General features: G+C 42.3%; 1 protein-coding gene across 3 annotated transcripts; it reads right to left on the minus strand.

Annotated features, from left to right (window-relative positions):
• Positions 1-1,499: 1,499 nt before the first annotated feature.
• Positions 1,500-5,359, minus strand: LOC106584149 (regulator of G-protein signaling 21). 3 transcript variants are annotated; one of them, XM_014169068.3, is made up of 5 exons: positions 5,208-5,359; positions 4,497-4,563; positions 4,303-4,373; positions 3,387-3,553; positions 1,500-3,132 (listed from the first exon to the last, which is right to left on the minus strand). In XM_014169068.3, exons 2-5 carry the CDS (start codon positions 4,505-4,507, stop codon positions 2,956-2,958), a joined length of 426 nt encoding a protein of 141 aa, XP_014024543.1. In that variant the 5' UTR covers positions 4,508-4,563; positions 5,208-5,359; the 3' UTR covers positions 1,500-2,955. The 3 variants fall into 3 exon arrangements, with proteins under 3 accessions (XP_014024543.1, XP_014024542.1, XP_014024544.1); XM_014169067.3 differs by having other exon boundaries at positions 4,303-4,394; XM_014169069.3 differs by lacking the exons at positions 4,303-4,373; positions 4,497-4,563.
• Positions 5,360-25,464: the final 20,105 nt, after the last annotated feature.

Here is a 25,464-nt window from a genome sequence, read left to right on the forward strand (position 1 = left end):
TTTTTTGTGTTTTGTTGTGGGACTAGAAAAAAAATCCTGGAATGTAAAAGAATGGTATTAACAGGTTTCCATGCTTTTAAAATAACGTTTATGTTCCTTGAAAATGTTTTTTATTTTCCATTTTTCTGTTCTGTTCCCTGAACTGGTCCAACCCCTGGGATAAGGTACGTTCCCAGATAATGTAAGAAACCCATTTCTAAACCTTTAAAGCTTGGGTTTAGGTTGCTGGAAGCTGTACTACAGGAGCTAAGCTGTGAAAGAAGCCTTCCCCAGTCAGGACCAGGGACAATTTGTGGGACTCAGCAGAGTCCCAGACACCTAATCTCCCTTCCTCGTGAGCTACTTTGCCAGACACAAAGTCCTATGGAGTTATCTCCTCCTCCTCCGCAGCCCAGAGTAGTCCTACCTGCTGGGGCCTCGCCACCTTCCTCCCTCCCTCCCCTCCCTGCCTGCCTCCCAACTCAGCACCCAGTCCTCACAGGGGTCCATCAGAATAGTGACGGAATGGAATAAGATTGCTGCCTTCTCACAGATAGGCAGGATGGCGTTCGTCCTTCACACACGCACACACACACACCGAGAGAGATGGTAGAGAGCATTTCAAAACTATACTTCTTCCCAATGTCCCCAGCCCTCTGCCAATCCAGAGGGATCTGTGGTTTGGATGGCATGAAGCCTCTAGTCATGTTGTGAGATTTCACACACAATGTTGTTGTCTGTCCCTACCTGCTCTATGTTGTTTATATAAGCAGGGTTTAAAGGAATAAACACAGAAAAGTGTTTTTCTGTGTAATGCCAACTTGAGCTAGGCTATCGAACATGAATTCACGATAAACTTGGAACTTGAAGTAATGTTTCTTTGTTTCCAGATACAGAACGCAGTGTTATTGTATTTTCTTTAGGCCCAAACCATGTCCTGTCCTATTATTGTGTTTATTTGGCTTTGAGAATCTTTGTATTGGTTCAGGCACATTTGTATTGTCATTCCAGGAAAAGGAGACAGAGGAAGACAGGAACAGATTATTTGAATGTAATAGTATGTTTCATAGAGGCAGACACCTAAATCCCTGTTGTATCCCTGCCTGGTGGAGTATTATGTTGATTTAATGCTGTGTTACAGGTATCATCTCAGATTCATCACCCTACTGTCTTATTAACACTGTCTTCAAGTTTCATATCCCAAATGTCAGATGCTGTCTTGGTTGGAGAACTTTCCAGTCCTCTGTAGTGAGACAGAAAAACACACACACACACACACACACACACACACACACACACACACACACACACACACACACACACACACACACAAACAATCAAATTGGTCACATTGTTGAACCTCCTGCCTTTTGGCAGAAGCATCAGAATCAAATTCTCCCAATGTGTTCCTGGAAAGGCAACACTATTCCACATAATAATCCTAACTCTACTTACTTTCATCCATCTGTAAAACAGAAATCCACATCCCATCCCAGAGCTAATGATTACAGTACATCTGATTCAGACAGCGTTGTGGAGACAGGGCTTTAATGTATTATGGCCAATTGGAAAGATGTCCATGTGCATATACAGCTGGAACAGTGATTAGATTTGTTGATATGAATGGAAAAGTATACTAAAAACTGCCACAGCTTTTGGAGAGAGGAAAACGTCAGGGGACTATATAGGAAGACATAGTGACAGTAATAAGACTACAGTCCAGGACCTAACAGGCTGTGTTAGTCTCAGTATTCCTTGCTGTTTCCTCTCAGCATGATACAGCCTCCTGCAGAGAGTGATGTATACGAGCAACGCACGCAGTAGATTTGGCCAGAGAAACAATTAAAGTTCCCATTTGTGTGTGGGTGCGTGCATGCATGTGTAACTCACTGAGAGAACATTGATGTAAAACTCAAGTGAGCATGATCTTGTATCCCAGAGCAGGTTTGTACATACTACACTTGCATGTATCCACGTTTACTAGTGGAAGACGCCAGGTGTGTATCCTTGCAGGGGGTCTGTGTGCAAAAAGGGGAATGTCATGGGTGTTATAGTGTGGGAAGGTGGTTGATGCTTCTACAGTACATAGACTCCTGCTGGGGAGAGACTATACACCTGGACTGGTGTTAGACATAGCACTATAATAGATTAATGTAGACAACATGAAATCACGTTGTACAATGTGTGAAAACAGAAGGGAGAATCAGAGGGGGAGAAAGAGAGATGTCTCAAACGATGGCCCATTGGCCTGGTGGCCTAGGGAGCAGAGTGTTTGGGGTTGGTCTGGTTATGAGAGATAAAGAGGAACAACATGAGGGTACGACTGAGAGACAGAGACTACGACCTCAGTTGATGCTGCACTGATTGTGTTGGCTTGGCCTTTTGAATTGCAATTACACATGCACACACACAAACGCACACACATGCACACAAAATTGCATTGGTTGGCTTGTTGAATTCCTGTCATAGACAGAAACAACACAGAAATGAACAAATCAACAGAAATGTTGTCTTGTACATTAATGGCAAGTCTGACATATCCTAATTTACATAGACAGCGGGAAAATACCATAAATAATTACAGCTCATGTGCAAAGTAACAATCAATGGATAACCAATGGATAATACTAACCTCGTAAAAAATAATACAAGTTATAAAACATACATAATACGTTACACTGTAAATAAAGTCTTTATAGTATAAAATGTTTAATCATATCTATAATTGTAGCATTTTTATATGGATAGATTATCCCGCCTTACAATAATAGAACACGATTGGGAGCCACTGAGCTAGATGATGAATTATCATTAGAGAGACTGCTGAGCATGAGCCCTGTGTTTTGTGCTCCAGCCCAAAGTTAAACCACGCTGAACTAACATGGACAGGTAGTTAGAGAAGAGAGAGTTGAATCACTGTCAGCCCACAGCCTGATGGTTGTAGACAGGTATTATTCTTCACCTGGTCCTGGAACCTCAGCTGGCGTCTGATGGTTCTAAAAGAGCCTGATAGATTTCAGATTTCAGGAATCTGGGATAACTGTCCTTTTTCATCAGCTTGTATATCACTCTCTGTGCCTTGTCGAAACAGCTTAGGGTCGGCTGAGACATGCTGTTTGTAATCTCCTGCCTGGTCTCACAGTCGATGTTTATCTGGAATTGAGTAATGAATGAAACATTGTCTTTGTGAAACCATTATGCTGGACAGAGAAAGGGGGAAATAGAGAGAAAGACTGAGAGACAGCTATAGGGAGAGAGCTAGAGAGAGAAAATGAAAGAAAGAAAGAAAGAAAGAAAGAAAGAAAGAAAGAAAGAAAGAAAGAAAGAAAGAAAGAAAGAAAGAAAGAAAGAAAGAAAGAAGATGAAGTTACAGCAAAATATATGTTCAATCTGATGTCTCTGTGTACCTGTCTGGGGGCGTCGACCTGTACAAACTCTGTGTAGATTCTTTTCGCTGCTTCAGCCATCTCAGTGTTGGAGGTGATGGTCTTGTACTCCTCACAGACCAGCCAGAACAAGATGTTCTCCTCGCTGTACTCTGTCTTCAGGAACTCTCTGAAGGCCAGCTGCCCTGCTACACAGTAGAGACAGAAAAAGGAGAATGGTGTGAAATTAGAATTACAGACAGAATCACACTCACATTCACATAGGCAGGCACACACATGTGAGCATGGCCACTGTCCATGACCTGCAGAGAGAGAGAGAGTAGGCTGGCCCACGAAGTTGTCAAACTGGTTTAGTTTGAGTGAGTCCCTAAATGACAGAGACTTATTAAAGGAATATGTTTGCTCAAGCACAACACCAGATGTTCTGGGTTTCCATTTTAAAATGGTCCTCTACTGTTATTTTGCAACCTCCAATGCTGTTACAGTAAATTAATATACAACAGAATAAGGGTGTTAAATGTACAATGCCCCCAAAAAATTACAGTTGTTTTAGATGTGAGTGAGTCATTATTTTAGATGTCATATGGGAATAGTTGTCCTTTGTGTCCTGTAACCTACTGTAGCCTTCTCAAAATGCTTAGCTTACTTAAAGATCCGTGCAGCTGTGCCAATTGTTATTAGTCTTTTGGGAACACGAAGAAACAACAAACTGCGTGATCCAACATTACTCACACTAATTGCATTACATAAATCACAGCTGGAGAACTGACTTAAATCGACACAAGACAAAATATGTACAATGGCAGCCAGCTTGTCCCCCCTATTCCAAGGACTTCAGACTTATACTGGCACCACTTCTCTGCACTTGCTTTGGTAGGACTGTATCAACAGTATCAGTAGAGAAAGAGAGAGAGTAAAGAAGAGTACATTGTCTTACTTTTACACTCCAGAAGTTTTTTGAGGGACTGTCGCCATGACACGACTTCATCGTTTGGGGGCTTGGGGGCCCTACAGAAACAACAAAAAAGCCTATAGACTCTTAATTGTTTGTTGTTGATGATGAATGTGATATTGATGATGATGATGATGTTCCAATGGTTTACATTTAAACAGAACATGATGTTGACTTACTTCCTGTCCATGCCCCTGTGCCTGATATTCGACCTAACATGAGAGATGGAGGATGGAAACAGCTGATCTAAAATGAGAGATAGACAGAGAAATAAGAGAGAGAGAGAGAGAGAGGGAGAGAAAGACGGGGGGAGAGAGAGACATAGAGAGAGATACAGAGAGAGAGACGGGGAGAGAGAGGCAACAGAGGACAGGAAGCCTGTCTAGTCAAAGATGTTTTTGTGCCAAAAAATGCAGAAGCAGAACAGCAACCGGACAGTATCGCTATGAATTATGGGACGGAAAAAGAAAACCCCTAACTTCAGCTGACAGAATCTGCTGATGTTTCAGAAGACACTGATCATCCATTATGATTATTGATTCATTAATAGATAACAAGTATTACTCCGAAATGAGTAACCAACAGTTTGCTATGGGAGTAAGGAGCATTCCCCATGTCAAAATAGTTTAAAACAATCAATAATCTGTAATGTTTGACAATTTATCAGTGAGCAGTGTTCTGTATCAGACTCACGATATATGAACTACTAATCACTTACAATGAAGCATAATTCCTTTGTGCTTAGAAATGCAAACAAAAGCAGCAAAACAATTTTGGTCACCCAGTTGATGTTCAGTACAGAATTAAAGGAATGTGAAAGGAACGGTCCCAACCCAAGGTTTTCTCTATTACTCTATACAGGAAAAGAAAAGTATAAAGCTCATACTTACAATGTGTATATATATAGTTATCCAAAATCCCTTCAAAATCTCTGAAAATTTGTTTGTAGTCCTGAAAAATTAGCACTGGTCGATATGCTCAACAACCTCTGATTTCTTTCCTATTTCTAGTTGGACTTCCCTATTCTATTCCCCCGTTTGCTATTCCCCTCTGGCTAAAACACACAAGTATCCACATGTTGGGCTGGGAGGAGGATTGGCAGATGGGAGGGTTAAGAGGTGATTCAGATTTTACTGTGCATTTTGGAATTCCCAGGGTGGGAATCAAGGAAGCTTGAAAAATCTGAGAGATGTTCGACTCAGTTCAACGATAAACCATTTGCCCATCACTCTCCCATGAAGACAGGCAGCAGAGGAGGGGGTAAGAAGGAGGAAGAAAGGAAGGAGTGAGGGAGGGAGACAGGGACACACACACACACCGTCCTCCCCCAGTTACGAGGGCTATGAAAATGACTGATGACAGAACAACTGGCAGTGTAGTGAGCAAGGGGGGACAAGCGACAGCTTTGGGGACAGACACAGCAGAGTGTCTCTACCTCTCCACCCCTCCCGGCAGATTTGTGAGCCCTCGATGAGACGCTGTAGGAGAATGAGAACAGGTGCTATAAAAACACTGCTTCTGTGACTGCTGCAGCTGGAAACCTGACCACACAAAGAAAACCTGTCAGATATGAGCCTGTGTTTCATGTTGCACAGGCTAACATTATCATTCCTTCTCATGAGCCTCTGTGGCATGTGCCACAATGTATGCAGGCATTTCTACACCCCAGCACTTACACACCTGATTCAACTAACCGTGGACAATTTTAAGACCATGTATTAGGTGGATAGTGTTGAATCAGGTATGTTACAAAAGCCTGTACACACATGCTGGCCTCCATGGTCATGATTGGCCATGCTTCTTCTATGTGGTTTCCCCCAGCCTTTCACTTGGTCTGTGTCCAGGAGCAGACATAAAACCCATCTTAGCCCTTTTCCTATTTGTCATGTATGTCATGCATTAATTCCCTCTGAACTATGGCCATGGCTTTGCTGTGTACAAGGGCAAGTGAAGGCCAGTTTATCCATTGGGCTCAGTGCCTCTGCCAAGCTGAATGAAACAGCCATTCATCTTCCAGCCAACCTCCCTCTATTCATCCTTTCACAAGGTGAGAACACTCAGTCCTGTTGAGGCTTGTGATTAAATAATTTCTTTACCTTTATATATTGACCTTCATCCCATCAGGTTATGTATTTGAGAGTACATTACTCCTATGCAACAATGACCAGGGGAAAGGTTGCAGTGGAAGGAGAGCAGAGATGTTGAGTAAAGGGGAAGGGTTGCACTGGAGATGAGAGGTGGTCCAGCTGGGAATTATTCAGGTACATGAGTGATAAATGATGCCTGTAAAATATACAACCTATACGCTCTTGAAGCAGACTTCTTCAGTAGATAATGCATGTTTTACAACACTGCGTTGAGTTATTCAAGATTTCTTAATGAGCTACAAAGATTTCACGAGTGTAAATGACACCGTAGGTAAACAGTGTGTAAACTTCTAGATATTTGCAGAGGCAATATAGACTCCCTGAAGTAGTTTGGCTCAGCTCAACTCCTGATTTGAATAACCAACACTACTCTCCATGTATACTGAATCAAACCTGTGGAGGACTTATTTATATAAGAAGAAGAAAATAACATTCCACTGATTTTCAATAAAATCTATCTATTCACTCAAATCCATTCTCTAGTGGGAGAAAATGAGAGATAGAGAAAGATGGAAAAACAGGGAGAAACAGAAAGAGATGGAGAGAGCGGATACGAACAAGAGATTTTAATATAATTATTATTTCTTAAAGGTCCAATTCAGCCGTTTTTATCTCAATATCAAATCATTTCTGGGTAACAATGAAATACATTACTGTGATTGTTTTCAATTAAAATGAGCAATTTCTCAAACAATAATTTTGCTAGGACTGTCTGGGAGTAGTCTGAGTGGGGAGGGGAACTAGCTGTTATTGGTAGAGAGGTTTGGAACACTCCTTCTTTTGGTTGATTAAATAATTGATGTCACCAGGCAGGCCTAAACTGCATCCCATCAAAACAGGTAGAAATTTCATGCGGTCTTTTCAAACAGCTCTTACACTAATGCGCATTATCACAATTTCACAGTATTATTCCAACCTCATAGTATGGAAATATATATAAAACACTGGAAAAAATTGGGACTGCACTGGGACTTTAATTATCTTTTGTTATGACAGGAGAAACAGGACTGGGACATCCATTTTTAATTAATCTGATTAGCATTTTCACATGGACTCATGGTGATTACCACCCCATACTGATTGGAGAGTTGATTAGCCAGCAGGCTTCCTCTTCTCTCTCCTCTGTTCTGTTCTGGTTGCTCTGTGGCAACACTACTCCCTAATTACATAGCATTTGACCATCAGGCGTACTGGGAAAAATCCCTGTTCACTTCCAATGTAACAATAACAACTTTATTTCCTTCCAAATCCTCTTTCGTTCTTTCTTTCTTTCTTTTACTCTCTCTCTCGCTCTCTCTCAAAATGTAATTAAATGCAACCCTTGTCCAGCTACCACCCATGGCACACCTTCAGAGGCATGGCCAAGTCCCAGCTGCTGCGTTTCCATTGCATCTGTAAGCGACAGGACGACTTCCAGGATGCGGTCAACACCTTGCTCGCGGGGGATCTCTGCCTATATGAAGAACTCCGACCTCCGGGATCTCCTGGTGCGGAGCTATCTGAGGTTTCTTAATGAGCGGCTGGCGGGAGGTGCCGGGGGAGCACTCCGCCAGCTGCTCAACGTCCTCTACGCCTCGACGAGGGCCATGCATCCAACCCGCTTCCCGTCGCCATGGTCCTCCACACGGCCAACTGTGTCTACGGCATCCGCTGCCGTCCATGCGGCGTGACGTACATAGGGGAGACGGGTGGTGCAATGCAGATGAGGATGGCTCAGCTCCTGTACAACATCGCCACACACAGGCACACCTATACGCCGCTGGTGGGGCACTTCTTGAGGCAGCACAACACTTCCTTCCTGTCGATGACCGGGCTGGAGCACAATCGGGGGGGTCCCAGACACTGAGGTGCAAGCGGGAGCGTATCTGGATTTCCAGACTCAGGACAGGATTGCCGAGAGGGCTCAACTCCAGGGCCTGACTCGCTCAATCACTCGCTCGCCCTCCATCCTTCTCTCCCTCTCTCACACACAAGGACAGGGGCGGGCTAGCTGGTTGAAAACTAGCTGGCTGGCTGGCAAAGGGGCTGGTTGCTCCTCGTCGCCCCCAGTCTCCCTCGGTGTGCTTAGGCCGAACAAATCCCTCAAAGAGGGCCAACGTGGTGATGCAGAGGAACATAGCCGCGGGACGTTTCAAGGAGCTCGGGTTATGGTTACGGCGAGGGAGCGCCAGCCACAACAACAGTGCACACAGACACACTAAAACACAGACAGACAGACAGACACATTGGCAGACAGACACACTCACCCACCCACAGCGATGTGCCTCGCTCGCTCTCCGAGCAGGCAGGGGGCACAACAAGCAATTCAAGGTGTGGCTTTCCATTGGATCATCCTGGGGGGTATATACATTTGGACTGGATGGATGTAGAGGCTGAATAGTCCACGCGTGGGTGCTTGTTCTCCGGTACGTTGGCAGCCTGGCTGAGTTCCTTTCTCCACTGTTTCAAACATTACGATAGCGGAGGATGCATCTACCTGTCCCAGACCTGTTGTCCCAGACCTGCTGGAACCCTGACCTATTCACCGGACGTGCTACCTGTCCCAGACCTGCTGTTTTCAACTCTCTAGAGACAGCAGGAGCGGTAGAGATACTCTCAAAGATCGGCTATAAAAAAGCCAACTGACACTTACTCTTGTGTTACTGACTTGTTGCACCCTTCGATAACTACTATGATTATTATTATTTGACAATGCTAGTCATTTATGAACATTTGAACATCTAGGCCATGTGCTGTTATAATCTCCACCCGGCACAGCCAGAAGAGGACTGGCCACCCCTCATAGCCTGGTTCCTCTCTAGGTTTCTTCCTAGGTTTTGGCCTTTCTAGGGAGTTTTTCCTAGCCACCGTGCTTCTACACCTGCATTGCTTGCTGTTTGGGGTTTTAGGCTGGGTTTCTGTACAGCACTTTGAGATATCAGCTGATGTAAGAAGGGCTATATAAATACATTTGATTTGATTTGATCTAACAGTCAATGCTCTACATAAAGCTCTCTCTCTCTTTCTCTCTCATTCCCTCTCTCTCTTTGACCCACAGACACACTCAAACATACACTCTATGCATTTTTATTTCATTTGGTGTACAGTATAGTACCTGATTGTATGCATCGCCAAATCCACAGCTGACATCCTATGACCAACATATTATCAGCCACTGTGGGGAGCTCTGTCTCTATTAGGCTTCTCTCCCTATCCTCCTTCTCTCTCTCCCTCTCCTCCTCCTCTGACAGTGGGTCTGGCCAAGCACAGAGTTGCTGTGGCCACTTTGCTCATGTTAAAAGCTCAGCTACCACTGCTCCATGGCCTTAGTGTTTGGCTCTATGTGTCTCAGTGGCAGGACACACCTATTGGTTAGGGCTACGTTTAATGTAGTTGGATGTACTCATTGTGTTCAACCACAAGTCCTTTCCTTATTGTTTCCCTTACTGGCACTTCCGATGGAGAGCAGCAATGTAAATACTAAAGTTATAACCTTTTCTCTTTCAGGGTTCCCATTTAATGTGTTTTTTGTCTGTCTGGGTTGATGCTGCTGTCTGGCTGTAGGTATGTAATATGTAATCTGTCAGTCTCAGTGGGTCTGTGTTTATCCTCAGTAACATCAGTCTGTCTGCAGGCTCACCCCACAATAACGCTTACATTCACAGCCGCTGTACTATATCCATATTCAACACAGTCTTTGTTGATTATGTATTTGTTCTCCGTAATCTCATTTAATAATTTCTGCTTTGTCTCTGTGGTACTGTGCTGTTTGTTGCTACTTGGATCCCTGCCAAACTTAAAATGTTTTAACCATTTAATCAAAACTCTGCATTTAACATATTTATCAAAGTCTTAGTTTCTTCCTCACTCAACTTTTTTCGTTCAACTTTTTCATCCCAGACACTTTATCTGGACATGGTTCTACAGGAGTTCCACCAGACGAAAAAACGAATTAGAAACATTAACGCTATACTACGCTATGAACTGTCACCTTATAGTGAGGATAGGCGAGTTGCAAGCCCAGCTTCAGACACAATCGTTAGGACAATTTAAGTGTAGGAAAGGATGAAACAGCGTCTTTGCCACCAGTAAGTACAGATAGTAGTGTAAATCCCCCTGCACAGTCGCCGCAGCCTGACTACTTTCTTAAGGCTTCTGGAAAAAACGCTGTAGGCATGCTCAACTGATGTCGCTCATTCAGCCGACAGAAACTTTCAACCGGTTCTCCCAATTAAGCAACGTATCAGAGACCGAGCCGACTCCATTACCCACAATACTAGACTTAAAAATAATCATCCAGCAATCATACATTGTTTACCAGTGGGCAGGGCTACCAACGTAAAGGCTAATCTGAAGATGGTGCTGGCTGAGACTTAAACTGGCAAGTGTAGATGGTATATGAATAATGCTATCCACGTCAGCACCAACAATGTTAGGATGAAACAGTCAGAGGTCACTAAGTGCCACATATATTCAGTGTGTAACTTAGCCTGTCTGGGATAGGGGGCAGTATTTTCACGGCCGGATAAAAAACGTACCCGATTTAATCTGGTTTCCACTCCTACCCAGTAACTAGAATATGCATATACTTATTACATATGGATAGAAAACACCCTAAAGTTTCTAAAACTGTTTGAATGGTGTCTGTGAGTATAACAGAACTCATTTGGCAGGCAAAAAACTGAGAAGGTTTCATGCAGGAAGTGGCCTGTCTGACAAGGTGTCGCTCTTCTTGTCTCTGTTTATTGAAGAGTGAGGATCTTAGCTGTCCCGTGACACTTCCTACGGCTGCCATAGGGTCTCAGAAGGCGGTAAAAAGCTGAATCGTGGCTTTGCAGGCTCTGGCTGAAACAAAGTAGCGCGTTTGGGTAGTGGCTGGTTACAGTACTGTGAGACTCAGGCTCGTGCCCGCGTCGACCGAAAGCTTTGTTTACTTTCCTCTGTTTAGCTAAATGGACATTCCCGGTCGGAATATTATCGCTTTTTTACGAGAAAAATGGCATAAAATGGATTTTAAACAGCGGTTGACATGCTTCGAAGTACGGTAATGGAATATTTAGATTTTTTTTGTCACAAATTGCGCAACGCGCACGACCCTGATTTACCATTTCAGATAGTGTCTGGGACGCACGAACAAAACGCCGCTATTCGGATATAACGATGGATTATTTTGGACCAAACCAACATTTGTTATTGAAGTAGCAGTCCTGGGAGTACATTCTGACGAAGACAACAAAAGGTAATCAAACTTTTATAATAGTAAATCTGATATTGGTGAGTGCTAAACTTGCCGGGTGTCTAAATAGCTAGCCCGTGATGCCTGGGCTATGTACTTAGAATATTGCAAAATGTGCTTTCACCAAAAAGCTATTTTAAAATCGGACATATCGAGTGCATAGAGGAGTTCTGTATCTATAATTCTTAAAATAATTGTTATGCTTTTTGTGAACGTTTATCGTGAGTAATTTGGTAAATTGTTAGTAAATTCCCCGGAAGTTTGCGGGGGGTATGCTAGTTCTGAACGTCACATGCTAATGTAAAAAGCTGTTTTTTGATATAAATATGAACTTGATTGAACAAAACATGCATGTATTATATAACATAATGTCCTAGGGTTGTCATCTGATGAAGATCATCAAAGGTTAGTGCTGCATTTAGCTGTCTTCTGGGTTTTTGTGACATTATATGCTAGCTTGAAAAATGGGTGTCTGATTATTTCTGGCTGGGTACTCTGCTGACATAATCTAATGTTTTGCTTTCGCTGTAAAGCCTTTTTGAAATCGGACAGTGTGGTTAGATTAACGAGAGTCTTGTCTTTAAATAGCTGTAAAATAGTCATATGTTTGAGAAATTTCTTGCCTGGTTTAGATCTTATCTGTCGGAAAGATATCAGTTTGTCTCTATGGATGGTTTGTCCTCTGACAAATTAATTGGTGATGTCATTCGGAAAAACAATGTAAACTTTTACTGCTATGTGGACGACATACAGCTGTACATTTCGATTAAACATGGCGAAGCCCCAAAATAAATGTGACACTCAGAATGCCTGTGTTTGTCAGAATGCTCAAGGAAGCAGGAGGGTTGAAGTCAGGCGCAGGGGACACAAGTCCGTGAACACTAGTTTTTAATAATTAATCCACGCTTGCCAAAAACAGGTAGGGCAGGGCAAGGTAAAACAAATACCCATAAACAGCCCGAACACAGCGTAGGGACGCAGCCCAAAACACATTGCCACAAAACCCACAGGCAGAAGGGAAAAAACACCTGTTCCCCAGAGGTACAACCTGACGAAAATAATCACGCACAAACACAAACATACCTTGCTAGACTAAATAACCCCCCCTACTAACAACTAAACCAAAACAGGTGCGTGCCTACCTAGACCTAACCAACAGAAAGTGAAACAAAAAGGATCGATGGCAGCTAGTAGGACGGCGACGACGACCGCCGCTTGCGTCCCACCTACTCAACAGCCAGTGTAATCCCGTGGCGCGTTATTCAAATACCTCAAAAATGCAAAAACTTCAATTTTTCAAACATATGACTATTTTACACCATTTTAAAGACAAGACTCTCGTTAATCTAACCACATTGTCCGATTTCAAAAAGGCTTTACAATGAAAGCAAAACATTAGATTATGTCAGCAGAGTACCCAGCCAGAAATAATCAGACACCCATTTTTCAAGCTAGCATATAATGTCACATAAACCCAAACCACAGCTAAATGCAGCACTAACCTTTGATGATCTTCATCAGATGACAACCCTAGGACATTATGTTATACAATACATGCATGTTTTGTTCAATCAAGTTCATATTTATATCAAAAACCAGCTTTTTACATTAGCATGTGACTAGCATTCCCACCGAACACTGCCGGTGAATTTACTAAATTACTCACGATAAATGTTCACAAAAAACATAACAATTATTTTAAGAATTATAGATACAGAACTGCTCTATGCACTCGATATGTCCGATTTTAAAATAGCTTTTCGGTGAAAGCACATTTTGCAATATTCTAAGTAGATAGCCCGGCATCACAGGGCTAGCTATTTAGACACCCAGCAAGTTTAGCCTTCACCAAACTCCGATTTACTATTAGAAAAGTTTGATTACCTTTGGTGTTCTTCGTCAGAATGCACTCCCAGGACTTCTACTTCAATAACAAATGTTGGTTTGGTCCCAAATAATCCATAGTTATATCCAAACAGCGGCGTTTTGTTCGTGCGTTCAAGACACTATCCGAAAGGGTAAAGAAGGGTGACGAGCACGACGCATTTCGTGACAAAACATTTCTAAATATTCCATTACCGTACTTCGAAGCATGTCAACCGCTGTTTAAAATCAATTTTTATGCCATTTTTCTTGTAAAAAAGCGATAATATTCCGACCGGGAATCTGCGTTTAGGTAAAAAGACGAAAGAAAATAAAGCACGGGGTCGACTCGTGCACGCGCCTAAGCCCATTGTCCTCTGATCGGCCACTTGCCAAAAGCGCAATGTGTTTCAGCCTGGGGCTGCCTCGATATCATTCAGATTTTTCCCGGGCTCTGAGAGCCTATGGGAGCCGTAGGAAGTGTCACGTTACAGCAAAGATCCTCAGTCTTCAATAAACAGAGACAAGAAGAACAAGATCTTGTCAGAGAGGGCACTTCCTGTAAGGAATCTTCTCAGGTTTTTGCCTGCCATATGAGTTCTGTTATACTCACAGACACCATTCAAACAGTTTTAGAAACTTTAGGGTGTTTTCTATCCAAAGCCAATAATTATATGCATATTCTAGTTACTGGGCAGGAGTAGTAACCAGATTAAATCGGGTACGTTTTTTATCCGGCCGTGTCAATACTGCCCCCTACCCCCAACAGGTTAAGGCTAAATATTTACTGCTAACCTTCAAAGCATTACATGGATTTGCTCCTACCTATCTCTCCGATTTGGTCCTGCCGTACATACCTACACGTATGCTACGGTCACAAGACGCAGGCTTCCTTATTGTACCAAGTATTTCTAAGCAAAGAGCTGGAAGCAGGGCTCCATTTTTATGGAATGGTCTGCCTATCCATGTGAGAGATGCAGACTCGGTCTCGACCTTTAACCTTTTCACACGTACCAACATACAGGTGTGATCATACTACAGTGGTCCTTGCAGTGTAAGCTCAAACTGGTGTGATTAGAGCGCTTACTTACTCGATTGACGCAACAGTCAACATTTGAGCTAGCCACACTGTTTTTCCACAGAAACATTTGCACATACACAGTCCTTACAAAGTTATGTCCTGAATGTGACCAGTTCATTTTTGGATGTAATGTTCAGAAATTCACAGAAGTAGCGGCAGGGTCTACAGTCAATCACTGACTACAAAATAAAAACCAGCCCCGTCGCGGATCACAATGCCTTGCTCCCAGACAGACTAAACAACTTTTTGCTCGCTTTGAGGACAATACAGTGCCACTGACACAGCCCGCTACCAAAACCTGCGTGTTCTCCTTCACTGTAGCCAACGTGAATAAAACTTTTAAACGTTAAATGCGCAGACCAGCTGGCTGGTGTGTTTACAGACATATTCAATCAATCCTTATCCCAGTCTGCTATCCCCACATGCTTCAAGAGGGCCACCATTGTTCCTGTTCCCAAGAAAACTAAGGTAACTGAGCTAAATGACTACCGCCCTGTAGCACTCACTTCCGTCATCATGAAGTCCTTTGAGAGACTAGTCAAGGACCATATCACCTCCACCCTACCTGACACCCTAGACCCACTCCAATTTGCTTACCGACCCAATAGGTCCAAAGACGACGCAATCGCCATCACACTGCACATTGCCCTAACCCATCTGGACAAGAGGAATACCTATGTAAGAATGCTGTTCATCGATTACAGCTCAGCATTTAACACCATAGGGTCTCGACCCCGCCCTGTGCAACTGGGTCCTGGACTTCCTGATGGGCCGCCCCCAGGTGGTGAGGGTAAGTAACAACATCTCCACCCCGCTGATCCTGAACACTGGGTCCCCACAAGGGTGCGTTCTCAGCCCTCTCCTGTACTCCCTGTTCACCCATGACTGCGTGGCCATGCACGCCTCCAACTCAATCATCAAGTTTGCAGACAGTGGTAGGCTTGATTACCATCAACGACGAGACGGTCTACAGGGAGGAGGTGAGGGCCCTCGGAGTGTGGTGTCAGGAAAATAACCTCACACTCAATGTCAACAAAACAAAGGAGATGATCGTGGACTTCAGGAAGGAGGGAGCAGCCCCCTATCTACATTGACGGGACAGTAGTGGAGAGGGTGGAGAGTTTTAAGTTCCTCGGCGTACACATCACAGACAAACTGAAATGGTCCACCCGAGCCACTGCCTGTTCACCCCGCAATCATCCAGAAGGCGAGGTCAGTACAGGTGCAACTCCAGCCACTTTAATAATGGAAAAATTGATGTAATCAATTTATCACTAGCCACTTTATATTATATAATGTTTACTTACCCTACATTACTCATCTCATATGTATATACTGTACGACATACCATCTACTGCATCTTGCCATCTTGATGTAATGTATCACTTGCCACTTTAAACAATGCCACTTCATATAATGTTTTCATACCCTACATTTCTCATCTCATATGTATATACTGTACCCTATACCATCTACTGCATCTTGCCTATGCCGTTCGGCCGTCACTCATTTATATATTTTTATGTACATATTCGTATTCATTCCTTTACACTTGTAAGGTAGTTGTTGTGAAATTGTTAGGTTATATTACTTGTTAGATATTACTGCATGGTCGGAACTAGAAGCACAAGCATTTCGCTACACTTGCATTAACACTTGCTAACCATGTTTATGTGACAAATACATTTGATTTGATTTGATCTGGCCACTCAACCATAAAGGCTTAATTGGTGGAGTGCTGCAAAGATGGTTGTCATTTTGGAAGGTTCTCCCATCTCCAAAGAGGAACTCTGGAGCTGTCAGAGTGACCATGGAAAATGTCAAGGGGTCTGAATACTTTCGGAATCCACTGTACATACAATACCAGTCAAAAGTTTGGACACACCTAGTCATTCAAGGGTTTTTCGTTATTTTGACTATTTTCTACATTGTAGAATAGTGAAGACATCAAAACTATGAAATAACACATATGGAAGCATGTAGTTACCAAAAAACTGTTAAATAAATCAAAATATATTTTATTTTTGAGATTCTTCAAAGTAGCCACCCTTTGCCTTGATGACAGCTTTGCACACTCTTGGGATTCTCTCAACCAGCTTCACCTGGAATGCTTTTCCAACAGTCTTGAAGGAGTTCCCACATATGTTGAGCACTTGTTTGCTGCTTTTCCTTCACTCTGCGGTCCAACTCACCTCAAACCATCTGAAGGGTTCAGGTCCTCTGGGAGGGTTTTTTGTTTTGGCAAAGTGGGTGGGGTTATATCCTTCCTGGTTGGGGGTATTGTCGGACGGGGCCACAGTGTCCCCGACCCTCCATGTCTCAGCCTCCAGTATCTATGCTGCAATAGTATATGTGCTGGGGGGCTAGGGACAGTATGTTACTGTACATCTGGTGTAATTATCCTGTCTTATCTGGTGTCCTGTGTGAACTTAAATATGTTCCTTCTAATTCTCACTCTGCCCCTCCCCTCCCGGTGGACCTGAGCACTAAGACCATGCCTCAGGACTTCCTGGCCTGATGACTCCTGGCTGTCCCCATTCCACCTGGTCGTGCTGCTGCCCCAGTTTCAACTGATCTGCCTGCGGCTATGTAATGCTGACCTGTTCACCGGACGTTCGGGACCTGCTGTTTTCAACTCTCCCTCTCTCTTTCTCCCTCTCTCTCTACCGCACCTGCTGTCTCGACCTCTGAATGCTCGGCTATGAAAAGCCAACTGAAATTTACTCCTGAGGTGCTAACCTGTGATTATTATTTGACCCTGCTGGTCATCTGTCACGGTTGTCGTCTGGAATGGAGGACCAAAACGCTGCAGGAATGTGGATGCTCATCTTGATATTTATTTATAAAATAAAGTGAACACCAAAATAATAAACACGGAAAAACGCACGAACAACCAAACAGTCTTGTAAGGCTCACACACGCAAAACAAGAGACAATCGCCCACAAACACTAAACCAAACACATACCCATATATAGGACTCTCAATCAGAGGCAACGAGAAAGCACCTGCCTCCAATTGAGAGTCCAACCCCCCATTAACCTAAACATAGAAATTCAACTAACTAGACTAAACATAGAAATACATAAACAAGGAACAGTGCCCAAAAACCCCGGAATACATAAATCATATACCCTTCTACCAAAAACACCACCCCGAACCACATAAAACAAATACCCTCTGCCACGTCCTGACCAAACTACAATATCATATAACCCTTATACTGGTCAGGACGTGACATCATCTATGAATGTTTGAACATCTTGAAGAACAGTCTGGCCTTAATGGCCATATACTCTTATAATGTCCACCCGGCACAGCTAGAAGAGGACTGGCCACCCCTCAGAGCCTGGTTCCTCTCTAGGTTTCTTCCTAGGTTCCTGCCTTTAGGGAGTTTTTCCTAGAAACCGTGCTTCTACATCTGCATTGCTTGGTGTTTGGGGATTTAGGCTGGTTTTCTGTATGAGCAGTTTTTGACATCTTCCGCTGTAAAAAGTGCTTTATAAATAAATGTGATTGATTGATTTTCGCCACACACCAACAGAAGGGGTGCTATTGTGCCAGACGTATTCACAGACAAGAATGAGAAGGACGAATCTTTTACAATTTCACATGACAAGCCACCAGACATGAACAAACATAGTTGTTTCCCAATGACTAAATTAGTGTGTTTGTTTCAGCTGCGAGAAAGAGACACACACAGAGACACAAACACACACAGAGAGAGAGAGAGAGATATAATGTCCTGTAATCTGACTACGTCCTCTCCTCCTCTCCTTTCCAGCCTGCCGCCTGAAGATGCAGATCAAGTTACGGTAATTATCTTCTGATTGAGTATTCATAAATGATTAGGCCATTGTTTGCTCTTTAATGATGCAAATTACAACTAATTACATTGGCGCTAATGGAGGCCACTAGTTGTTATGAGTTGTGGAATGGTACAATTAGCCGCCAGTTTATCTAATGGAGCCACGTGTAAATATTAGTCTGTATGGTATAGTTTGTGTAGTTTCCTCACTGAAGCTTACTAGAAATAAGAAGTCGTTCTCTGTGTGATGAATGTCTTGGTGGAAGAGACAAGAGTAACTCCATTAACAATCCACGTTATCAAGAACGTGAGTAATAAGCAACGGATGGGGAAATAATGAATGTCTAATGGTCTCTTTTATCCTGAAGTAAAAGCAGCAACACAAATTCTGAAGGGCTCTCTAAACGTTTACAAAAGCACAGCAACAGTCAAAGATTTTTTGGCTTACTTAAAAGACAGTTTAGTGTTCAAATGTTCTTGCAGTAGCCACCTGCGACACATTTAATGGGTAGTTAGGCAATATTAGACAAATTTCACCGCAGGGCATAGAGTTTGTTCATTTCTTGCTGTTGTAAAACAGATTGCTTGGGTCCCGCTTTAAATTATGTTCAGCTCGTAAAGGCTTCATAAAGCCTTCATAATACCTTCATTAAGCACTACATAAATGTGTTATAAAGTATCTGTAACCCTATGTCATGAGGTTTATAAAGAGTTCATAGATGTGGCATAACTGTGTGACATAATCACCTATGTCAAATGTGCTTTATAAACGGTGACATTTTGGGTCAAAGGATTGGAATCCGGTCTAAAGTGATGTCATGTTAGTCAAATTACACCGAATCTCGTTCCCAGACACTTCCGCCCAAATGTGTGAAAGGTCTGTTGGACCAACGCATCAATCATGGCCTTCATTAGTTAGGATTAGGTATAAAATCTAATTTTAAGAAGATAACATTCTCTCAACCAGCTTCATGAAGTAGTCACCTGGAATGCATTTCAATTAAACATTCATGAAAATACAAGTGTCATACATAATTTAAACGCTTAACCTCTTGACGGTCGCCTAGGATAGGGGGCGCTACAGCGATTTTTGAAAAAGATTCGTGCCCATTTTAAACGGCCTCCTACTCAAACTCAGAAGCTAGGATATGCATATAATTAATACTTGTGGATAGAAAACACCCTAAAGTTTCTAAAACTGTTTGAATGGTGTTTGTGAGTATAACAGAACTCATATGGCAGTCAAAACCCCGAGACAGATCGTAACAGGAAGTGGAATTCTGAATCGCGGAATTGCCTATAAATCACACCGTGAGCAATGGTTCATTGAGCACTTCCTATTGCTTCCACTAGATGTCCCCAGTCTTTACAAAGTGGTTTGAGCCTTCTACTGTGAAAACTGACACAATGAGAGTCTGTGGAACGTGGTCACATGAGGAGGGCCATCACCATTATGACGCTGGCGCCCCTGGCTACCCTCCCCTTTCGAAACGTTTTGAAAGACAATGCAAACGTCCCCCTTGAATGTTATTGGAGCTCTGGTTGAAAAAGGCCCTACAGATTTATGTTATACAACGTTTGCCATGTTTGAACGAACGTAAATAAAAAAAAAAAGCATTTTGTTGAAAGAGGAGTCCCGCGGCCGACGGAACTTTTGGAGCAGCCTTCAGAACGCGCTAACAAGAACAAGCTATTGGAACATAAAGGATTAACTTTTTCGAACGAAAATACATTTGTTGTGGACCTGGGATTCCTGGAAGTGCTTTCTGATGAAGATAATCAAAGGTAAGGGATTATTGACAATAGTATACAAGAGTAGATTTGATATGCGATTGTTCGAAGATAGCGCTGACCTGTAACGGTAGCTTATTTTTCTGAGTATCGCATCCCCTTTTATCGCAAAGTGTGATTACCCAGTAAAGTTATTTTTAAATCTGGCATTACAGGTGCTTTCAAGAGATATTCATCTATAAATCTTAGAATGACAATATTACATTTTAAAAATGTTTTCGAATAGTAATTTAGTAAATTGTAGCGCTGTTTCACCGGATGCATTTGAGGGAAAATAGTTAGTCAACGTCACGCGCCGATGTAAAATGCTGTTTTTATATATAAATATGAACTTTATCGAACAAAAGAATGCATGTATTGTGTAACATGATGTCCTAGGAGTGTTTGTCAAAGGTTAGTGCTGCATTTAGCTGTTTTTTGGTTATTTGTGATGCATGTGGTTGGTCGGAAAATGGCTATGTGGCTACTTTTACGATATACTCTAACATAATGTAATGTTTTGCTTTTGCTGTAAAGCCTTTTTGAAATCGGACAACGTGGTTCAATTCAGGAGAGGTGTATCTATAAAACGATATAACATAGTCCTATATTTGAAAAAATATATATATTAAATAATGTTATGCTAATGGGGATAGGATACGGGACGGAGCCCGCCCAGAGGTTAACCTCTATGGGCTAGGCGGGACGAATTCGTCCCACCTACGTAACAGCCACTTGAAGCCTGTGGCGCGATTTTCAAAACCTTAAAAATCCTATTACTTCAATTTCTCAAACATATGACTATTTTACAGCTATTTAAAGACAAGACTCTCGTTAATCTAACCACACTGTCCGATTTCAAAAAGGCTTTACAACGAAAGAAAAACATTAGATTATGTCAGCAGAGTACCAAGCCAGAAATAATCAGACACCCATTTTTCAAGCTAGCATATAATGTCACAAAAACCCAGAAGACAGCTAAATGCAACACTAACCTTTGATGATCTTCATCAGATGACAACCCTAGGACATTATGTTATACAATACATGCATGTTTTGTTCAATCAAGTTCATATTTATATCAAAACCCAGCTTTTTACATTAGCATGTGACGTTCAGAACTAGCATACCCCCCGCAAACTTCCGGGCAATTCGCTAACATTTTACTAAATTACTCACGATAAACGTTCACAAAAAGCATAACAATTATTTTAAGAATTATAGATACAGACCTCCTCTATGCACTCGATATGTCCGATTTTAAAATAGCTTTTTGGTGAAAGCACATTTTGCAATATTCTAAGTACATAGCCCAGGCATCACGGGCTAGCTATTTAGACACCCGGCAAGTTTAGCACTCACCATAATCATATTTACTATTATAAAAGTTTGATTACCTTTTGTTGTCTTCGTCAGAATGCACTCCCAGGACGTCTACTTCAATAACAAATGTTGGTTTGGTCCAAAATAATCCATCGTTATATCCGAATAGCGCCGTTTTGTTCGTGCGTTCCAGACACTATCCGAAATGGTAAAGAAGGGTCGTGCGCATGGCGCAATTCGTGACAAAAAAAATCTAAATATTCCATTACCGTACTTCGAAGCATGTCAACCGCTGTTTAAAATCATTTTTTATGCCATTTTTCTCGTAGAAAAGCGATAATATTCCGACCGGGAATCTCCTTTTCGGCAAACAGAGGAAAAAAATCACAAAGACGGGGGCGGTCAGGTCACGCGCCTAAGCCCAGAGTCCCTTGATCGGCCACTTGAGAAAGGCGAGAATGTGTTTCAGCCTGGGGCTGGGATGACGACATTCAGGTTTTTCCAGGGCTCTGAGCGCCTATGGACGACGTAGGAAGTGTCACGTTAGAGCAGAGATCCTTAGTAAAAGATAGAGATGGCAAAGAAGTTCCAGAAATGGTCAGACAGGCCACTTCCTGTAAAGGAATCTCTCAGGTTTTGACCTGCCATTTGAGTTCTGTTATACTCACAGACACCATTCAAACAGTTTTAGAAACTTTAGGGTGTTTTCTATCCATATGTAATAAGTATATGCATATTCTAGTTACTGGGTAGGAGTGGTAACCAGATTAAATCGGGTAAGTTTTTTATCCAGCCGTGTCAATACTGCCCCCTAGCCCTAACAGTTTAACTTCTTGTTAGTCCAACCGCGTTGTCCGATTTCAAAAAGGCTTTACGGCAAAAGTATACCCTGCGATTATCTGAGGACAGCGTCCCACATACAAAAGCATTACAAACATTTTCCAACCAAGCAGAGGCGTCACGAAAGTCAGAAATAGCGATAAAATAAATCACTTACCTGTCACAGTATCCACAGAAAATGGTGCCCCTCCTCGGCCGGGCGGCGCTCGGCGGTCGTTGTTGCCGGTCTACTAGCTGCCACCGATCTATGTTTCTGTGTTCGTTGTGTTTTGTCTGTCTTGGTCCGCACCTGTTTTCGTTTCTGTCATTAGTGGGGGGGGGGGGGGGGGGGGGATTTAGTTTGTTCCTGTGGGGTTGTGTGTTGTGCGGGATTATTTTGATTGTCAGCGGGCAGTGTGGTTGTACATTGTAGTTTTGCTCCAGCATTTTATTATTTGGAGTATTGATTCTAGCCGGGCTGCGCCCCATGCGTATTTTCGCCTCTTCATTTGGATTACCTGTTTCCCTTTTGGGGTTTTCTGCGATCCCTGTGTTTTTGATACACCTAGCGTGTTGGGTATCATTAAACTTCGGCCTACCGAACTATCATATCCTGCATTTGACTCTGCTCCTTCCTCCTGCCCTACATATCCGTGACATTACCTTTGAAGATCTTCCTTTGTTTGTAATTCCAAGGGTCCCAGCTACACAATGAATGTTTGTTTTGTTCGATGAAGTCCTTCTTTATATCCAGAAAAGTCTGTTTAGTTGGCACCAATGATCTCAGTAATCCACTCTTTCAACATGCATACAAACGAATCCAAAACGTTACCAGTAAAGTTCGTCCAAACAAGTGAAACAATGTTTCTAATTAATCCTCACATACTCTAATATCTAAATAAACGATAATATTTAAGACGGAGAATAGTATGTTCAATAGGGAAGATAAATAACGAAGAGAGCGCACCTCATTCACGCGCGAACAAGACCAACAAGACACCTTGTAATTCTTCCAACTACTTGTTCATTTTTCAAAAAACAAGCCTGAAACCCTTTCTAAAGAATGTTGACATCTCGTGGAAGCTATAGGAACAGCAATCTGGGTCCTATCTATTTGTATTTCCCATAGGCAAGCACTGAAATTGCCTCATTCACGTGCCAACAAGACCACTTTTCTAATTAGAGACACCTTGTAGTTCTTCCAACTACTTGTTAATTTTAAAAAAAACAAGCCTGAAACCCTTTCTAAAGAATGTTGACATCTAGTGGAAGCTATAGGAACTGCAATCTGGGTCCTATCTATTTGTATTTCCCATAGGCAAGCACTGAAATGGCCTGTGACCTCAAAAACAAAATTTCCAGATGGATTTTCCTCGGGTTTTCGCCTGCCATAACAGTTCTAGTATACTCACAGACATTATTTTAACAGTTTTAGAAACTTCAGAGGGTTTCCTATCCAATGCTACATAGTATATGCATATCCTAGCTTTTGGGCCTGAGTAACAGGCAGTTTACTTTGGGCATGTCAGTCATCCGAAATTCCGGACAAAAACCGGTATGCTAATGAAGTTAACAGGTGTGCCTTGTTAAAAGTTAATTTGTGGAATTTTTCTCCTTTTTTAATGCGTTTGAGCCAATTAGTTGTGTTGTGACAAGGTAGGGGTGGTATACATAAGATATTTGGTAGAAGACCAAGTCCATATTAAGGCAGGGAACAGTTCAAATAAGCAAAGAGAAACGACACTTACTTTAAGACATGAAGGTCAGTCAATCAGGAACATTTCAAGAACTTTCTTCAAGTGCAGTCGCAAAAGCCATTAACCTCTTACATCTAGACGTTCCGCTAGCGGAACACCTGCTCCAATATCCAATGATAGGCGTGGCGCGAATTACAAATTCCTCAAAAAAAAAAAAACTTCAATTTTTCAAACATATGACTATTTTACAGCATTTTAAAGACAAGACTCTCCTTTATCTAACCACACTGTCCAATTTCAAAAAGGCTTTACAGCGAAAGCAAAACATTAGATTATGTCAGCAGAGTACCCAGCCAGAAATAATCAGACACCCATTTTTCAAGCTAGCATATAATGTCACAAAAAACAAAACCACAGCTAAATGCAGCACTAACCTTTGATGATCTTCATCAGATGACACACCTAGGACATTATGTTATACAATACATGCATGTTTTGTTCAATCAAGTTCATATTTATATCAAAAACCAGCTTTTTACATTAGCATGTGACGTTCAGAACTAGCATACCCCCCGCAAACCTCCGGTGAATTTACTAAATTACTCACGATAAACGTTCACAAAAAATATAACAATTATTTTAAGAATTATAGATACAGAACTCCTTTGTGCAATCGAGGTGTCCGATTTTAAAATATTGCAATATTCTGAGTAGATAGCCCAGCCATCACGGCTAGCTATTTAGACACCCACCAAGTTTAGCCCTGACCAAACTCCGATTTACTATTAGAAAAGTTTGATTACATTTGGTGTTCTTCGTCAGAATGCACTCCCAGGACTGCTACTTCAATAACAAATTTTGGTTTGGTTCAAAATAATCCATAGTTATATCCAAATAGTGGCGTTTTGTTCGTGCGTTCAAGACACTATCCGAAGTGTAAATAAGGGTCATGCGCACGACGCATTTCGTGACAAAAAAAATCTAAATATTCCATTACCGTACTTCGAAGCATGTCAACCGCTGTTTAAAATCAATTTTTATGCCATTTTTCTCGTAAAAAAGCGATAATATTCCGACCGAGAAAGCGTGTTTACGTACAAAAGAGAGAGAAAATAAAAGCATTGGATCCCCTCGTGCACGAGCCTGAGTCTCGTAGTACTGTGACTGGCCACTCTCCAAACGCGCTAATGTTTTTCAACCAGGGGCTGCCTCGATATCATTCAGCTTTTTGCCGCCTTCTGAGAGCCCATGGGAGCCGTAGGAAGTGTCACGTAACAGCAGAGATCCCCTGTATTGGATAGAGATAATCAAGGCCAAGAAATGGTCAGACAGGGTACTTCCTGTACAGAATCTTCTCAGGTTTTGGCCTGCCAAATGAGTTCTGTTATACTCACAGACACCATTCAAACAGTTTTAGAAACGTTGG

This window comes from Salmo salar, chromosome 23 (genome assembly GCF_965601325.2).
Source record: "Salmo salar chromosome 23, fSalSal1, whole genome shotgun sequence".
Lineage (NCBI taxonomy): Eukaryota > Metazoa > Chordata > Actinopteri > Salmoniformes > Salmonidae > Salmo > Salmo salar.